The 17,049-nt window shown below is 37.1% G+C and overlaps 1 protein-coding gene across 2 annotated transcripts in view; it reads left to right on the forward strand.

Annotated features, from left to right (window-relative positions):
• CDH10 (cadherin 10) overlaps positions 1-17,049 on the forward strand; it is a 106,126-nt gene that overhangs the window by 33,577 nt on the left and 55,500 nt on the right. For both annotated transcript variants that reach the window (XM_074576149.1, XM_074576150.1), the window contains one exon: positions 6,513-6,890. In XM_074576149.1, coding sequence (XP_074432250.1) covers positions 6,660-6,890 — 231 coding nt within the window. In that variant the 5' untranslated portion in view covers positions 6,513-6,659. The remainder of the gene's footprint in view (positions 1-6,512; positions 6,891-17,049) is intronic.

The following is a 17,049-nucleotide window of genomic DNA, read 5'->3' on the forward strand; positions in this document are numbered from 1 at the left end:
CCTGGACACAGACTCTGAAATGAGGCTGAGTGGAGAAGAAGGATTATTTCATACTTTTTAAGAATAATATTCGTGTTGACATATCTCCTCCCCCCCCCCCCACTTTTTAAAGATGATTGATAAAAAAATTCACCATATTGAGACTGCTCAAAATTATTATACTTCTATTCTTCAATTATTTTCTCCAGTACTGTGTCTAGGTAGTTTATTCTTGTGTTGTGCAACCTATTATGATCTTTACACTTCCTTTTTTTTTTTTTTTTTAATCATATCCTGCACATTTCAGATTTCTTTAATTTTTGGGGAATACTTTAAATTTTAATTCTGGGGTGTATTAATTTGGGGAAGTGGGGGCTATGTGCCCTATGAACTTAATACATTATTTTTCTATTTTTTTACCCAAATTATGCAGAAAAATACTGGGTAGCTAACAAGACCTGTGGAAGTTTGCTTAGTATATATAATCAGTTAAGAAAGAGTCATCTAGAAGGTAGAACAGGATGCAGCAAGGAATGAAATGCTATGTGGACATCACAGGGTACAGAAATTATAAAGATTGTAAATAACTTCTGCATGTCCACAAGTCACCTACCACTTTGTCACTGCTGCTTGCATAACTTCTCTGACAAAACTTTAGGGACAAAGGTAAATTTAAGGGTCTAAGCAGAGAATTACCATAATAGTGTGCTACTCTCAATCTCTTGCTGTGAGAAAAAGTGAATTCACCATATACAGAGAGCTAAGAATTATTTTTAGGTATCCAATAATCTAGTTAATACAGAAAAGCTTCATTAATAAACAGTCAAAATTGTTATGCAAGATAACTTATTAATATCTTCTGCCTTTTCTCTGACATTCTGCTCATCCTTTCAATTTCTTGCTATATCTTAAGACCAATTTCAGTCTTTCTTAAGAAGAAGAGGGAAGGGTTAAGGTGAGACATCCAGAGATCTTTACAGGGAAGAGGACAATGTTCCCCACATCAAGGGAGCTGGGAGGACTGAAGTGTTAAGGCATTCTTCCTCTTCAGTTTAATGTCCACTTGGCGTTATTTTATCCATTTTTTGGATATCACATTTACTGAACTACCAGTGGAAGCAGACTGAATCTTTAAACTTTAAAATCAGTATAGTGCATGTCAACTTGTTTTTTTTTTAATAACAATTAGGATTTATACTATATAAATATACTTAAAAATAAGACATAAGATATGTTTCTATGTAATCTCTCTGTTGTCTAAAATAATACTTAACTTTTGTAGCAAAAGTTATATGCTCGGGATTTTCTTTTCCTTTGTTTCCTCTGCTTGTTTTTCAGTGTTTCTCCCTATGAACAATTAAAATAATATGAAAAATTCTCATTTGAGTGAAGTAGTTTTGACGATTGGGAAATATGATTAGTATTACTAATTAAAATATATTATTCCTGAAATGTTAGTTCCTTTTTTTAGTTTAGCATCAAACTATGCATGCTCAGTTCAAATTCCTAAGTGGATCAAGGCTTGCAGGACTTCATAAAGAGGACTGAGTTCTAAAGTTCAAAAGTATTGCTGACTACTTTGCAAATTCATGTTATAATTTAATAATTTGAAGTGTGGTCACTGCAGTGTGCAAGTGTTCCACTGGAGGCTACGAAATAAGCAGCTTATTGACAATTTAACAATTATCTCCTCAGTTCAGAACTAGGCAATTAATTTATGAACAGCTTTAGGCAACTTCATTGGGATATAATAGATAAAGCAAGGAACATAAATCTATAATACAAGGAATGATGAGATTAGAATCCATTAAGAATTGATAATTTGAAAGAGCTCATTTGTTTCTTTCAAGTACTCTTAAAAACTTTGTAAAAGTATTGTCTCCTTTTCCCCTTAAGGGATAACTTACACCTATAAGTTATACTTCCAGAGGAAAATATTGTTACGTTTTGAATAAGTCTCTTGCAAAGGTATCCATTTAAAGTACTTGTTTCATTATACTGTGCTCTAAAGCATTAGAACTTTATTCCTGGTTTTGATAAAGAGATGGCAAATAAGTTAAAACAGCTAAATTAGCTGAGCTAGAGGGTGTTTTGAGGCTCACTGAAAATGTAGCTTTTTCTGCACTTAGCTGCTTTCCTACTTCCATTTTTACTAGCTTGTAAAATGGTTCCTATTATTTCAAAACCTACCCAGAATTTTGAATTTCATTTATGACATCATAAGCCAAGAGTCAGAGTTGAAATGAAACAGAAAGGCACCTTACCAAGTTACCTACTTCGAGGAGGAAACCAAAATGGTAACAATTGTGTCTCATGGCTGATGGCTGTAGCTACTTTGAAAGAAGATCTGCAGCCTGTGGTGGAAGCTCTATACAGGTGGCTGGAGGGAGACCGAAGATTTGAAGAAATGAGGCAGAAAATAAGTAAAGTTTCTCATTATGTTTGTATATAAGAATAGCTCTATTGGTGTCAACTCTGCAGAGCAAGAACAAAACAAGAACAAAATATGCTCCAATGTTTTCCATTGTAATAAAATTAAAGATTGTTCTCATAAAATTCCAATGTATTTTAAACTAATTTGTCACGAAGCATCTTTGGCTCCAAAAATATCTTTCTTTTGTACAAAAATAGCAAAAAAGAAATGAAATACAAGATTAGATAAGTGAATAGACAGTGGCTCCCAACTGAAACAGAAATGGTGAAAACAGACATGGAATTGTACGAATATCTTTCTTTAAAAAAGCTTTTTGAAATGTTACACAATTAAAATCCAGTTCAAGTTTGACCGAGGTTAAATATGGAACAAAAATCATAAATGTCAGTAAAATTTTTTGCTCTTCAAATTTGCTTTTTACAAGTGAGATAGTTTACTAATTTTTTTTTATTAACAAAAAGAAATAGGTGATCTTTTGATCTATATTACATTTTTTATTTTAAATTTATTTCTGCTAAGTTCCAAAAGCAGACATACATTACTGCAGAAAGACAGACAAAAAGAGGAAATTGTTTACTAAAGAAAGAACATCTCAGCTGGAAAAGACCAACGTCCGGTAGCAACCAGTAAATGGAAGTCTGAGAAGTGCATCAGGTAAAGGTATTCATGGTCCATCTTATATGTTTGTTAAATCTCATGCATTTCAATTGGTAGGAAGTATTTTTTAGTATTTTTAGGGGGTTGCATGACTGAGCAAACAAAATATATTTTCCAAATTTTGAAAAAAATATATTTGAAATCCCATGAATACAGTTGGAGTTGCATTAAAACATTTTTATCTAAGTTCTGAGTGATATAGAAGTGATTAAACTGTGGAAAGTGAGAACTGCCTAATTGTTTTTAAATTGTTAGCTGAAAGCTAATGGTGAAATGATTAATAGCTTCAGTGATGATTGATCCATCTCCTCCATACTAGAGATTGTTCCAAGAAAACTCATTAAAAATCATTCCAAAATAAAAACCTGTATAAACAAGGGCAGAGTTGGGCGCAATGCTCCTCTGTAGTAAGGTTAATGCAATTTAGAAGGATATTACGCATAAATATGGAAACTTGCACATATTAAATAGTTTTTAGAAAGCTTCAATTTTTGTTTATTTTTAATTTTATTATTGTTATTGTTATTGTTGTTGTTGCTGTTGATGTTTATTATTATTATTATTATTATTTTATTTTATTTTCTATTGTGGGAAGAAGTTGAGAAGTGACCTTCTGGAAGAAGATGTAGAGATTGATTTCAGGAGAGAGACTGTTGAAATAGTTTCATTTAAAACTATTTAGAATTATTTAAAACTACTTCAGTTCTTAAAAAAAAAACACTTACTTGAAGCCGGTAAAACTATTACAGTTCTGCTGAGTTCTCAGACCCTCTTCTAAGATAAAATTTTCACCAAAGTTTAGACATTTTCCAATTACTTTTCTAAGGAATTAAAAAAAAAAAAAACAGACGATAAATTTATCTTCATCCATTGACTGTTCCAGCTCTGGCAGGGAAGCACAGAACCCAAATATGCAATGTATTACAGGGACTTCTGTCTATTTTCTGTACTTACATATTAAAAGTTTTCCTTCATCTAATTCTCATCAAACGTCCTTTATTTCAGTGCTTTTTATTTCATTTTTATTAGTTCAGTCTGTTTTTTCTTGTTTGCTAGCTTATTTTTAAAGGTAAGTGTTGTTGCTTTAGTATAGATTACTATCAAACTCATTACATTTTAAGCAGGAAGCTGAACTACAACAGGAGTCTCAAAGGAGGGAAAAGACCTTGCTGTTACGTACATCCATTAAGCAGCCATGCTTGCAAAGTCCATGTGCATTAGCTGCTTTTGTAACTTTAACAAATTTCATCTGAGCTTTCATTCTGCTGACCTAATTTAACAAGAAGAAAATTCAATAACAACCCCTAATATTGAAGCATTATTTCCCAAGAGGAATTTAACAACACTTCTACATCAAATAATAATGTGTGAATAATGGAATATATATACTGATGGCAACAAGAAAGTGAAAAAAGACCAAAAAAACCCCACAACTAAAAAAGAGAATATATTATGTCTCCTTTTCAAAAAACCCTATTAACTTTCCAGTTGTTAGGGAAACTAATAATAACCTGAAAAGCTAATTTCAAGTTTGAAATTCCTATGGTCTTTGAGAAGAAACATTTCTAAGTATCTGAGAATAAATCATAGCCTTCCTCTCTCAGTCAGTATACCTTTGTTTCAAAAGAACATAAATATGAGCTGTGATAAATAATTTCCAAGGTGGAGGATCACCTCTCCGGTTTATACATGCTGATATAATTCAGCATATGTTATCAGTGGTTTATATTAGAACAGATTGTTCTGGGTAGTATTCGCAGTTTACAAATCAAGTAAATGTCAAAATTTTAGGAGAAAAGAAGAAGGCGTAAAGGAAATGATACATAACCTGGTGTTTGTTTAGACAAATGGAAATGAACGTCTGTGAGTTACTGCAAACGGTCTTGGGGCTTGGGGCTAAAGTCCTTGAAAGCAGTGGCTTTGAGAAGTTCTTCAGTTTTCCAAATGTTGGAGAAGAGGGGAAAAATTCTCCTGAGAGAATTTAACTCTGAAGACAAAAGCTGGTTCTTGAGCTGAATCTGTTCAGTTATTAACACACACACATGCATGCACACACTGAGAGCTTTTTAACTGTAGGAATTCACTACATTTCATAGGCTTTCCGCTCTAAACCCCTGACGTTTTATTGAAAAACTCTTCTAATCAACACAGGCTTACTGGAAATATCTTAAATAGCACATCACTATCAAACTGAAACACAGAAAGAATTCTGAAAGCTTTACATAGCTCTCCTTTGAAAAATAAAAAGTACTTAGATGATAGAGAGTTATAGTGTAATACTATAGAAATCAGAGGACACATGATTTCTGTGTGCAATGTTACTTATCTGTGAAAATGAGAAAAGAGGAGAAAAAGCAACCCACGCTCTTTATCGCTTCAGTTTTGTGCCACATGTGGAAGAATATAAAAGAAGCTTCAACCACTATCCATGCATTTTATTTCCTGTGGGCATGCGGAAAAAACCCCAAACTACGCTGACTAAAATTTGCAGAAACTATGCCCTATCAAGATGACAAATCATAGGTTTTCATAATTTACTGAAGCAAAACATTACCAGATGATCTCACTAGCAGAAAATGTTATTCTTCAAATGCTGGGATGGAAGTAAAGTGAAGAGAACCTGGCTAAACTTGTCTTGCTGAAATAACATCTCATGGCTCTGTCAGAAGAAGGAAAAACTAAAGAAAAACAAAGCAAAACAAAACAAGAAATGCAGACAAAACAAAGACAGAGACACTTGCCTTCTCTCTGCGATATCACTTCCCACAAGATTAATTTCAGTACTTTCCAAAATTAGTTATGTAGGATACTTGCAAAACAGGCCATCATTTTTTAAATACTTCCTACATTTTAAGGCTAAGTTTGCATCACTCCATATTGCAAGATCATCTCAAGAACTTTTTCTATTTAAAAGTTTGCTTCTAGTCATGTTGTATTTCTTCTGATGCATATGATGTTCTCTTTTGCCATTTAAAATACCCTGGAGAACTGGTGTTTTACCATTTCGTCGTTTCTAAAACTACTTTGTGTTGGCTTTTCAGTTCTCTTGATAGTAAGATTAATAAAACACTGGAATTCTTGTAAATCAAATCGGGTGGAAAACGTTTGAAGCAAAGGCAGCAGCATTTAATGTGTAAGTTTCAGCAATATTAATCCCCCAGTCTATATAAAGAACACTCTTAGAAGTTTCTAAATTGAAAGGTTTTAATGGGGAAATAGTTGATCATCTCAGCGCACTCTTACTCTTTCTTAGGAAGTGTTTTGACAGCAGCTACCAAACATATTCACAGTGTTCTCTCTATCCAGATAACCTTTATATTCCTAACCAGGTTGCTTTCTATGTCATAATGTTTCGTACCTGCAGGGTACAGCAGCAGGGACATTAGACTCTAGGCAGTGAATGCATTTCAACTTATATTGTCTCTTCTCTGTTTACTTTCAGGGTTTGCTTGCTATGTACAGTTCAGAGATGAGTTGCGGGAAGCTGCTTGCCTGCATCAGCAACTAGAGACATAAAGAGCAAGTCAAGAAAAACAAAACTGTAGACTCCATTGCTGACCAGCTTGAAGAGCATCAGCAGTGGAGAACTATGACAATACAGCAAGTCCTATTGCTTCTGCTGCTCTGGATGTGGTTGCCGCATCCCTGCCATACAGAAATGCTGTTCAGAAGGACTCCTGATCTCAGACCCAAAAGCTTTGGAGGACGTGCATCAGGGAATGATGGAAAAGCAATTCACCGCCAGAAGCGAGGCTGGATGTGGAACCAGTTTTTCCTTTTAGAGGAATACACAGGATCTGATTATCAGTATGTAGGCAAGGTAGGTTTCTCAGAAATTAAGTTTTCTGCATAATTGTCAAGTTTACTTATCTTTCTAAAGAGCCCTAGTTTTCATGTTTTATTCTAATGCATAAGAAATGTATTTCCAGGCAATATATATGTTATTTGTCCTGCTAGAATCACTAAATTAATGTTGCTAGTTATTCAAAACTATTTGCATGAAAAAAATTGAGACATTTTTGACAGATTTGTTTGCTTTAGCACATCATTCCTACCAGCAGCACACTATCTCTTCTGTATCAAAACATAATATTTTCTAATTAATTATAAAATTATTTTTCAACTTTCTCTTAGAATATTTCATGTTTCATAATAAGATAATGCATTTTTTTTCTGTGCTTACATTTGAAGAATGTAACCTATTTTGAAGAAAAAATATTCTTCCTCTTTAATTCTCCCTGAATTTCAATAAACTGCAGTGAGTAAAATTCATTATCAAATATGTGATAGAAATGAGGTGGTTAGGAAGTGAACTACAATAGATGTCAGCAGAACTGCACATATGACTGTGTAGCATATAGGATGCATACATAGAGGTTCTTTAAATTATTTTAATTTGATGCTTATGTTTCTCCATGTGATTTATTGAAAAATATAATGCCACAATAATATTCAAACAGGTACATGGAATTAATTCAAAACGGTAGGTTGCTTGAAAGTGGAAGTTAGTGTCAGCAGTACTGGGTACAAGTTAGCACCAATGGTTGGTGATAAACACAGAAATTTCATTTTCTATAATCAAATATTTTTTTTTTTACATGGTTTTGAACTTGTAAAATACTGCAGAGAAATACTGGCTTGTTGAAAATCGCTTGAAAATAGCTGAGGTTGTAAGGCCCCTCTGGAGATCATCTAGCCCAGCCCCCTTGCTCAAAGCAAGGTTAGCCAGAGCTTGCTCAGGACTATGTCCAGTCAGATTTTAAATACCTCCAAAGCTGGAGAATCTAGAATCTCTCTGGGCAACCTGTTCAAGTGTTTGACCACCTACTCAGTAAAAGTTTGTTTCTATATTTACAAGAAATTTCCTGTATTTCAGTTTGTGCCTATTGCCTCTTGTCCTGTCACTAGGCACCACTGAAAAGAGACTGGGTCTGTCTCCCTCAGTCCTTCCCGTAAGGTATTTATGTACATTCATAAGGTCCCTGCTGAACCTTCTCATCTCTGGGCTGAACAGTCTCAGCTCCCTCAGCCTCCCCTCACATGAAAAATGCTCCAGTCTCTTAATCAGCTTAGTGTCCTTTTGATGAACTCTCTACAATAGATCCATATCTCTCTTCTACTGGGGAGCCCAGAACTGGACACAGCACTCCAGATGTGTCTCACAAGGACAGAGCAGAGAGGAAGGATCATCTCTCTTGATCTCCTGGTGATGCGTTTCCTAATGGAGCCCAGGGTGCTATTGACCTTCTTTGCTGCAAGGGCACATTGCTGGCTCATGGTCAGCTTGTTGTCCACAAGGACCCCAAGGTCCCTCTGCAAATCTGCTTTCCAGCCCATTGGTCCCCCAGCACCTACAGGTGCAAGGGATTCTAAAATGTTTCTTGTAAGGAGTAAGAATGCTGGGGTGTTTGAGACAGGAAATGCTTATTAAAATTTAGGAAATGTAAATACTAAGTAAAAATTTAAGAGTGCGAGCTTATGAATGAGTAAACTGCCTTTTTGTTTCCACTTTTTATTTGTTGCTCTGAGTCTGTAATTTTAGCACTAGTATTTGAATGATACAGCCATTTCCAAAGCATGTTGAAAGCCTTGTAAATAGTTCTTATATTTATTTCATACACTTATCAAGTGTAAAGTCATGCCTTCCAAGTGTTCCAAACTATCTAGGCCAGTTCCTCAGTCCAGGCCAGGCTGATAGCTAATGAAAATTGGCCTTGCCTACAAAATAAGAAGTGTCACTGTATCACAACACTGTGTTATTTTATTTAGAAATGTATTGCTGCCAGAAGTCCTGGGAAATAAATAGCTTTGCAGGGCACCCTGACTTTAAAATTATTTAGGGTCCTTCAGAAACCTGCTTATTACTGTTTTATTGCATTATTTTTTAATATTTCTGATCCCAAATCATAAAGTGTGAGTGGTGTTACTTAATCATTTTTTTCCAGTCATGATGAGTGAAGAAAGACTCTTTAGAAGGAAAAGCAATAACAATTTTATAGGTTAACTGTTCTGCGTTACAGAGAGAGAGATGTTGATAAACCGAACTACTTTGGCTGAGAGAAAACAAGTGTTTGCAAATGGGAAGTGACAAGTAAAGATAAGTAAAATGGCAAATAAAGAGTACAGAACTGAGAAGAAACTTGAGAAGCAGTTAAGACTGCACTTTCACCTTTTTTTGCTCTGCTTAGAGCAAAAAAGTTGTTAATTTGAGCAAGCAAATTTAAAATTAACCTGAGTATACAAAGTTGTCTTAGAAAATGCATGCAAAATGAAGAGTATTGTGGCATTGTATTTGCACAGATAGAGTTTTACACAAAAGAAACAAAAGGAAACAGACATTATATGTGGATCTGAAAACTGGTTGTTAATAGTCCAAGTTCTGAAATTGTTAGGAAAAAAGTGATTAATGATCAAAATCATAGTAAATAAACTTTATAGTAGCTATCTCTTTTCCCTGATGTTGCACTCACCTCTCCAGAAGCCATCTGGGTTGTACAGTCACACCATTTCTGGATGTTTCCTTTTAGCTGATTTTATCCAAAGACAAAATGATTTGGATAGGTGGATGACATAAAATGCCACCTTCCTGTTAATTTCTCTGCTACATGTTTGGAGGTGGTGTTTGGAAATTATGTGAAATAGTAAGAGCACAAGTTAAAACTCAATGATTTGTGCTCAATGACTAGGAGAGAATGTTTGTCATGGAGAGGTTTCGGTCAAAAATAAGTATTAAGTGTGACTTTTAAAATTTACAATAATAATTAGATGACCAACATGCCATTGAATATATCAGCAGAAATTGCAAAACTGAGGCTAACAGATTCATCTGGATTTGTGATTTACATCTGCTTGCTTTGTGAGCTCATGATTGATATGTTTCTTGTTTCTTACCCTGCATCTACATATCTGTCAAGGGAGCTAGAAAACTGTTGAATATCACATTACTCTTGAAACTAGTGTCTACAATTCACAATGCAATTTATGCATTCATTTATTCACTGCTTAAGTCATCTTGAGAATGTTCTACTGGAATAGTACTCTATGAGTTCCTCAGGGGTCAGTATGGGGAGTGGCACTGTTTAATATCCTTGTTGGTGACAGGGACAGTGGGATCGAGTGCACTCTCAGCAAGTTTGCCAATGACACCAAGCTGTGTGGTGCAGTCGACATGCTGGAGGGAAGGGATGCCATTCAGAGGGAACTGGGAAGGCTTGAGAGGTGAGCCTGTATGAACCTCATGAAGTTCAACCAGGCCAAGTGCAAGGTCCTGCACCTGGGTCATGGCAATCTCAGGCACAAATACAGGTTGGGCGGAGAATGGCTTGAGAGCGGCCCTGAAGAGAAGGACTTGGGGTTGTTGGTGGTGAGAAGCTCAACATAAACAGGCAATGCGCCCTTGCAGACCAGAAAGCCAATGGTATCCTGGGCTGCATCAAAATAAGTGTGGCCAGCAGGTCAAGGGAGGTGATTCTGTGCATGTACTCTGTTCCTGTGAAACTCCACCTGGAGTATGGCATCCAGCTCTGGGGCCCCCAACATCAGAAGAACATGGACCTGTCAGAGCTGGTCCAGAGGAGGGCCACAAAGATGATCAGAGGGCTGGAGCATCTCTCCTATGAAGACAGGCTGAGAGAGTTGGGGTTGTTCAGCCTGGAGAAGAGGCGGCTCCAGGGAGACCTTATAGCAGCCTTCTAATATCTAAAAGGGGCCTACAGGAAGGATGGGGAGGGACTCTTTATCAGGGAGTGTAGTAATAGGATGAGGGGTAACGGTTTTAAACTGAAAGAGGGGAGATTTAGGCTAGTTATAAGGAAGAAATTCTTTACTGTGAGGGTGGTGAGGCACTGGAACAGGTTGCCCAGGGAAGTTGTGGATGCCCCATCCCTGGAAGTGTCCAAGGTCAGGTCGGATGGGACTTTGAGCAACCTGATCTAGTGGGAGGTGTCCCTGCCCACAGCAGGGGGACTGGAACTAGATGATCCTTAAGGTCCCTCCCAAACCAAGCCATTCTACAATATTATGATTCTATAATAATGGGATGGAAAGGATGTTTAATGATTGAATGGGATACATAATGCAGTAACAGCTGAACAGTTCCATGTTTAATTCAACCATGCTTGTGAAAAGTTGGCAAAGTACATATTGACTGGTTATGGACAGTCACTGGTTGCTTCAGGTCAGTATTTATTGTTATAAGAAAGGAGGAGGTCATCTTTTCCTTCATGCAATACACAGCACCCTGAGGGTAGAAATCAAAATGATATAAATGAATTTTCTATATATGCAGAACCTCAAATAATAATTACAACTGTACTTTCTAGTAAAGGCTGAAGCCATAAAAAAGAGCAGCGTAGGAAAACAGACCTATGTATGTACTACACAATTTATCTTTGAGCTATCTTTGCAAAAATATACTAAAAGACACTAATTCTGAGGAAAGGTACTTCTCCCACTTTCAGAGAAACAATGCAGGGATGTTCAAAAAGAAGGTTAAATCTCATATCCAAAAAGCCATTTTATTCATGTTTGGGGTTAGAGTTATGGATAATACTTCCTTTATGTCTTTCTGTGCAGAAAGTCTACATATGCTCTACCGTTCTATACAGAAAGCTGATTAATATCTTTTATTTCTTTTTGTTAGTATATAGTTTCAAGGACCATTTCTTATTTTTCAAATGAAGTGGTGCAATTACAAAGTATTATACATTTTCAAACTTGTTCTGGAAAACTTTGATTTGTTTTGAGTATGTACAGAAAAAAAAAATTTTCTTTTAAATATAAAAATTTTACTCTTTGATTTGTCACCTAAAGGAAGCACTACTGTGTGCCAAAAGTGTCTTAATCCACACTCATTCAAAAATGAATTTAGAAATAAATTCTTCATCCACATTAAAGTTTATCTTCCTTCCTCATTATTTCACCAGATCTTGACATTTATTTTATTCTTGCAGATAATTTTCCCACTTTGCTTTCTGAGACAGTGACTTTTCTCAGCAATTTTCATCACAGTAGTTTTATTGCATAAAGGATCAACTGACATGAATTTTTTAGTACTTTGAGAGACTGAAGTCCGTCGTTACACTGCAGTGCTTTTAGTATCTCAAAAGATAATTTATTATATATTTGCACATAAATTTATGTATAATTTGGTGTGTGCCATAGTAGAACTTTTACCAGAAATGATTATTCTGGCAGTATTCATAATTGCATGCTTCTAAGGGCACCCATTATTTTTGATGGTGTACAGAGCAGAACATGTTGACCTCACTTAGTTCATCTCAGTTCTAGAACTCCAACACCGACAGGATTCTGAGGAAATTGGAGTATTAGCAACATATGCATACAATACAAAGTTTCAAGAATAACAGTTACTGGTTCATAGCCTATCTTTTCCTGTTAGTAACTATCTGTGTCTATTGACACTGTGGATGACATACCACAGAACAGGTACTTGAAGGAGCATCCCACATCCTTAACTCCATAAAGGCTAAAAGATAGCTATCCCAAAAAGCGGCATGAGTGTATGTATTACACTCAGCAGGAGTGTAATATGTAACAAAAGTATGAACAGAACCCAGGACAGCTTACCACCCAGTCATAAAGATGTAAACTATGGAAGCCTCAGATGTCGTTTATACTGTAGTTAAATGTATATGTATTGCAATTAAATATACTGGTTTAAGTTACTATTACTAGTATTCCTTCATATTGCTTAATATTGTTAATATTGCTTAGTATTGCTTCATATAGTCCATAATCCAATGAGAAATATTTCACATAGAATTTGGCAACATCAGAGGTAAAAAGATGTTTTTTCCTAAAAGTCCATGTTCTGTCCCCCTGGACAAGGGGATCTAGTGCACCCTCAGTAAGTTTACAGCTGACACCAAGTTAGGTGGAAGTGTTGACCTGCTTGAGGGTAGAAAGGCTTCGCAGAGGGATCTGGACAGCCTGGATCAGGATCAATGGGCTGAGGTCAATGGTATGAAGTTCAAGATCAAGTGCCGGGTCCTGCACTTGGGTCACAACAACTCCATGCAGCGTTACGAGCTTAGGGGAGAGTGGCTGGAGAGCTTCCTGACAGAAAAGGACCTGGGGATATTGGTTGGCTGCTGGCTGAATATGAGCCAGCAGTGTGCCCAGGTGGCCAAGAAGGCCAACAGCATCCTGCCCTGTATCAGCAATAGTGTGGTGAGTAGGACTAGGGCAGTGATTGTTGCCCTGTACTCGGCACTGGTGAGGCCCCACCTCAAGTACTGTGTCCAGTTTTGGGCCCCTCACTACAAAAAAGACATTGAGGTGCTAGAGCAGGTCCACAGAAGGGCAAGCAGCTGGTGAGGGGTTGAGAGATCAAGTCTTATGAGGAGCGGCTGAGGGAGCTAGGGTTGTTTAGCCTGGAGAAAATGAGGCTTCTCACTCTCTACAACTACCTGAAAGGAGGTTGTAGTGAGGTGGGGGTCTGTGTCTTCTCCCAAGTAACAGGCAATAGGACAAGAAGAAATGGCCTCAAGTTGCACCAGGGGAGGTTTAGATTGAATATTAGGAATATTTTTTTTACACTGAAAGGATTATCAAGTGTTGGAACAGGCTGCCCAGAGAAGCAGTTGAGTCACTATCCCTAGAGGTATTTAAAAGATGGGTAGACATAGTGCTTAGAGATATGATTTAGTGATAATTTTTGTCAGTGTTAGGTTGATGGTTGGACTAGACGATCTGAAACGTCCCTTCCAACCTAGGCGATTCTATGATTCTATGATTCAATAGGACTGTTCATCCAAGCAGAACCACCTAGCACTGCAAGAGACATATTTCGTAAAACCAGTAGGGCTTCATCAGATGCTGGTAGCTCAAACTGTCAAGTGAAGCATTAGAGCGGATACAACACACACTGGAAAGAAAGAGAGAAAGAGAGAGAGAGAGAAAGAAAGAGAGAAAGAAAGAAAAATAGAAAGAGAGGAAGGAACGCAGGCAGGAAGGAGGGAAGGAAGAAGGAAGGATAGGCAAGGATAGCAAAATGAGACCCAAAAAAACCCGAAAAAGATGAAAAAGTAGACTAAGTAACAGTGGTGTCATTCAAATTTAGCTTAGCAGAGAAGATCTGGTTTGACAGAACTGAAAGGCAGCTTGTCCGATATTTTTATTACTGTATGACTGTATGAGTTGGACAAAAGGGAAAGAGCTCAGAGCATGCCAATGCCTGTATGGGTGCTGCTAGGGAAAAATCTGTCTGGCTAAGGTGCTAATCTTCTTGTAATCAAATGGATGTATCTTCTTTACCAATGGGTATGGTGAAAAGAGGGAGATCCAGGCTTGTATCTGCATGAGATCTTCACTGGCAATGAAGTCTGTGCAGGTTCCAGGCTCACATGATGTATTCATGCATAGCTAATTGCCTGAGGACCTTGAGTCACATGGCAGGTGATGTTAACCATGTTCCTAAGAAGACAGAAACTGCTCTCTGAGACTGCAAGACTCCAAATAGAGAAGCAAGGCAAACCGCGTAAGAAAGAACTGTAAGATAATAAATTGCTTAGGTATACATACTTATGTCTTAGGTAGACACGTGCAAATGTGCTTATAGACAATAGCTTGAAGTTAAACACTAAGCTTGGTCCAGGATCTTTTTCACTTCTATGGATACAGTTTTACACATACTTTGCATAATTTTAAAAGTCACGGTAACTGGAAGAGCTGTAGTGAATGAAGTGGGATATCTTCTCTAAAAGTTACATTTGATCAGCTTTCAAGCAAACACTAATTTGATAGTCTATTCTTATTTCTCCTTGGCCTCTATAGGCCATAGAAATAAATAGTATTATATTTAAAAGTTTGACACTGTTAATGGGCTTTAATTGAAATTCAAAGCATGGAGGCTGCAATAGATCCTGAAAAACATGAGGTGGTTTTAATAATTATTTTTTCCCCTTAAGGAAAACAAGCTAAAACTGCATGCCATTTCTTGTAGGAGCTGCAAAGCAGAGGAAACTGCTCACTGAAATAGACCTTAAATTTCGCTGAACACATTTACTAATCAATTGAAAATTAAATGAATTTCCTAGTTGTCCTTGACCAAAATGACTCTTCACAGGTATTTAAAAGCTTTCTATTTCAAGCACAGCTTTTACATACTGCTACGGGTATGTTTAACTTCTGAGGTAAAGCACTAAAAATGTATTTTCTTTGCTATCATGTGTCACGGGCAGCGTTTTGCCCTTTCTGAGCCAGGCTTTCCCCGCGGCGCCCGCCCGTGGCTGAGGGGCTCAGCTGTGCCCTGCGCTGGGGCCGTTGGAGCCGGCTGGAACCGGCTGTGTCCGGCACGGGGCAGCCCCGGCCCGGCGACACAGGGGCCGCCCCGCAGCACCCGCCGCCGGCACCGGGGCACCCGCACCCTACATGATAACGTACTTAGCTTAATGTATTTTAAAACTTTTTTGTTGTTGTTGTTATTTCCTTTTCCACGTGTCACTAGATCTCTGTATTGTAGAATCATAAGCTACGCTCATACTTTATTTTAATCTGCTGTGAGCGCTTCACAAATGACACTTTCAAAACAGTACGGGGGTTTCACTTCATGATTTTCTACATCCGTGTAATCGCTTTCATGTGATTACGCCTTATGTAAATACTTTTCAAGTCTACTCAGAAACTAATGTAAATATGAGTAGGGTCTAGTAGCTGAATATTGTTTCCTCTTCTTCTGTCAAGCAACTGGAAGCTACATCTAATGGTGTTCAGTGCTACAAGGTAAATGCAAGCCAGTGGGAATGTATGAATGGCTTAATGAAAATCTGCTAGTTTTGATACAAGAGGGAAAAAGATTATTTGACTTCTCCATTTTACTTCTTTTACACACTGATGCTTGAGCGCAAGCCATTTATCAATTTGATGACAAGTAAAGTGATGGTGAGACTGAGTGGTCACTATGGTCCTACTGGTCATTGTGTAGGTTTCCTGCCACTGCCTTTCTCAGTCTCTGAGAATACTGTTTTAAAATGCTTGACGACGACTTTTTTTTTTTTTTTCTTAATAATGCCAATGGCAGTGACCTGCCATTTTGAAACTAATTTCTAAAACACGGTTGTACTCTGAGCAAGCACAAAATGCAATATTGTCGATCAGTTGTTTGGAAGATTTAGAGGGACGATAGTCTAAGTTATGGGCGTCCTTTCAGTAGGTGTAAAATCACCAGTAAGATGCTTTTTGCTGCCTTCACAGAGAAGAGGTATAGCTCTTTCGGGTGGTTCCCAAACGCGGAGTTTGTATCTGATTATGGATTACACTTAAAATGGCATCAAGCTTCAAAACGGTATAAGAAACAGAGAAGCAGTTTACTCTGAACTCTCCAGTTCCTTCCAGTTCATTTTTTCTTTCAAATTTAAAATTGTATCTGCTTGTCACAGAAAGATATTCCAAAAAAGCAAGAACTGATAAAAATTAAATTATTTATATTCAAAGCCATAGCTCAGGAGAAGTAGAGTCCACTTCATCACAATACATTCATTCACTCAAGGAATTAAAAAAACCCCATAATATAAAAGCTTTAAAAATATTTGAACTACAAGTTGTATGAAATGATAAGAGTATAAAAAGCCAATAGCTTCAACAGCAATTCAAAGGCTGATGCTTTAGGGGCTTTCTTTTGTCCCTCGCGTTTTTTATTTTTTTAAAAATCAGATGCAGATGACCTTTTAAATATCCTATACATACAGATAGCAAGGAAGAGCCAGGAGTAGTACTGAGGGAAAATTGGTGACTTGCAACAAAATACCCATGAGGGAGAGAGTTCTAAGAAGTTAAAAGTTGATGTTTACCCTTTTAAAATGCCTTTCTGCTGATTTTTCTTATAAGAGTGTTTTTGTCTTTGGTGATAATTAAATATAAGCTGAACCAAAAAGTCTGTAAAGGCCAGTTCGTTCAAACCCTTTAGTGCCTTCTGTTTCGAGGCGGTAGGTGGATATACAGTCAATGTATCTGAAGAC

Source organism: Larus michahellis, chromosome 2 (assembly GCF_964199755.1).
Source record: "Larus michahellis chromosome 2, bLarMic1.1, whole genome shotgun sequence".
NCBI lineage: Eukaryota > Metazoa > Chordata > Aves > Charadriiformes > Laridae > Larus > Larus michahellis.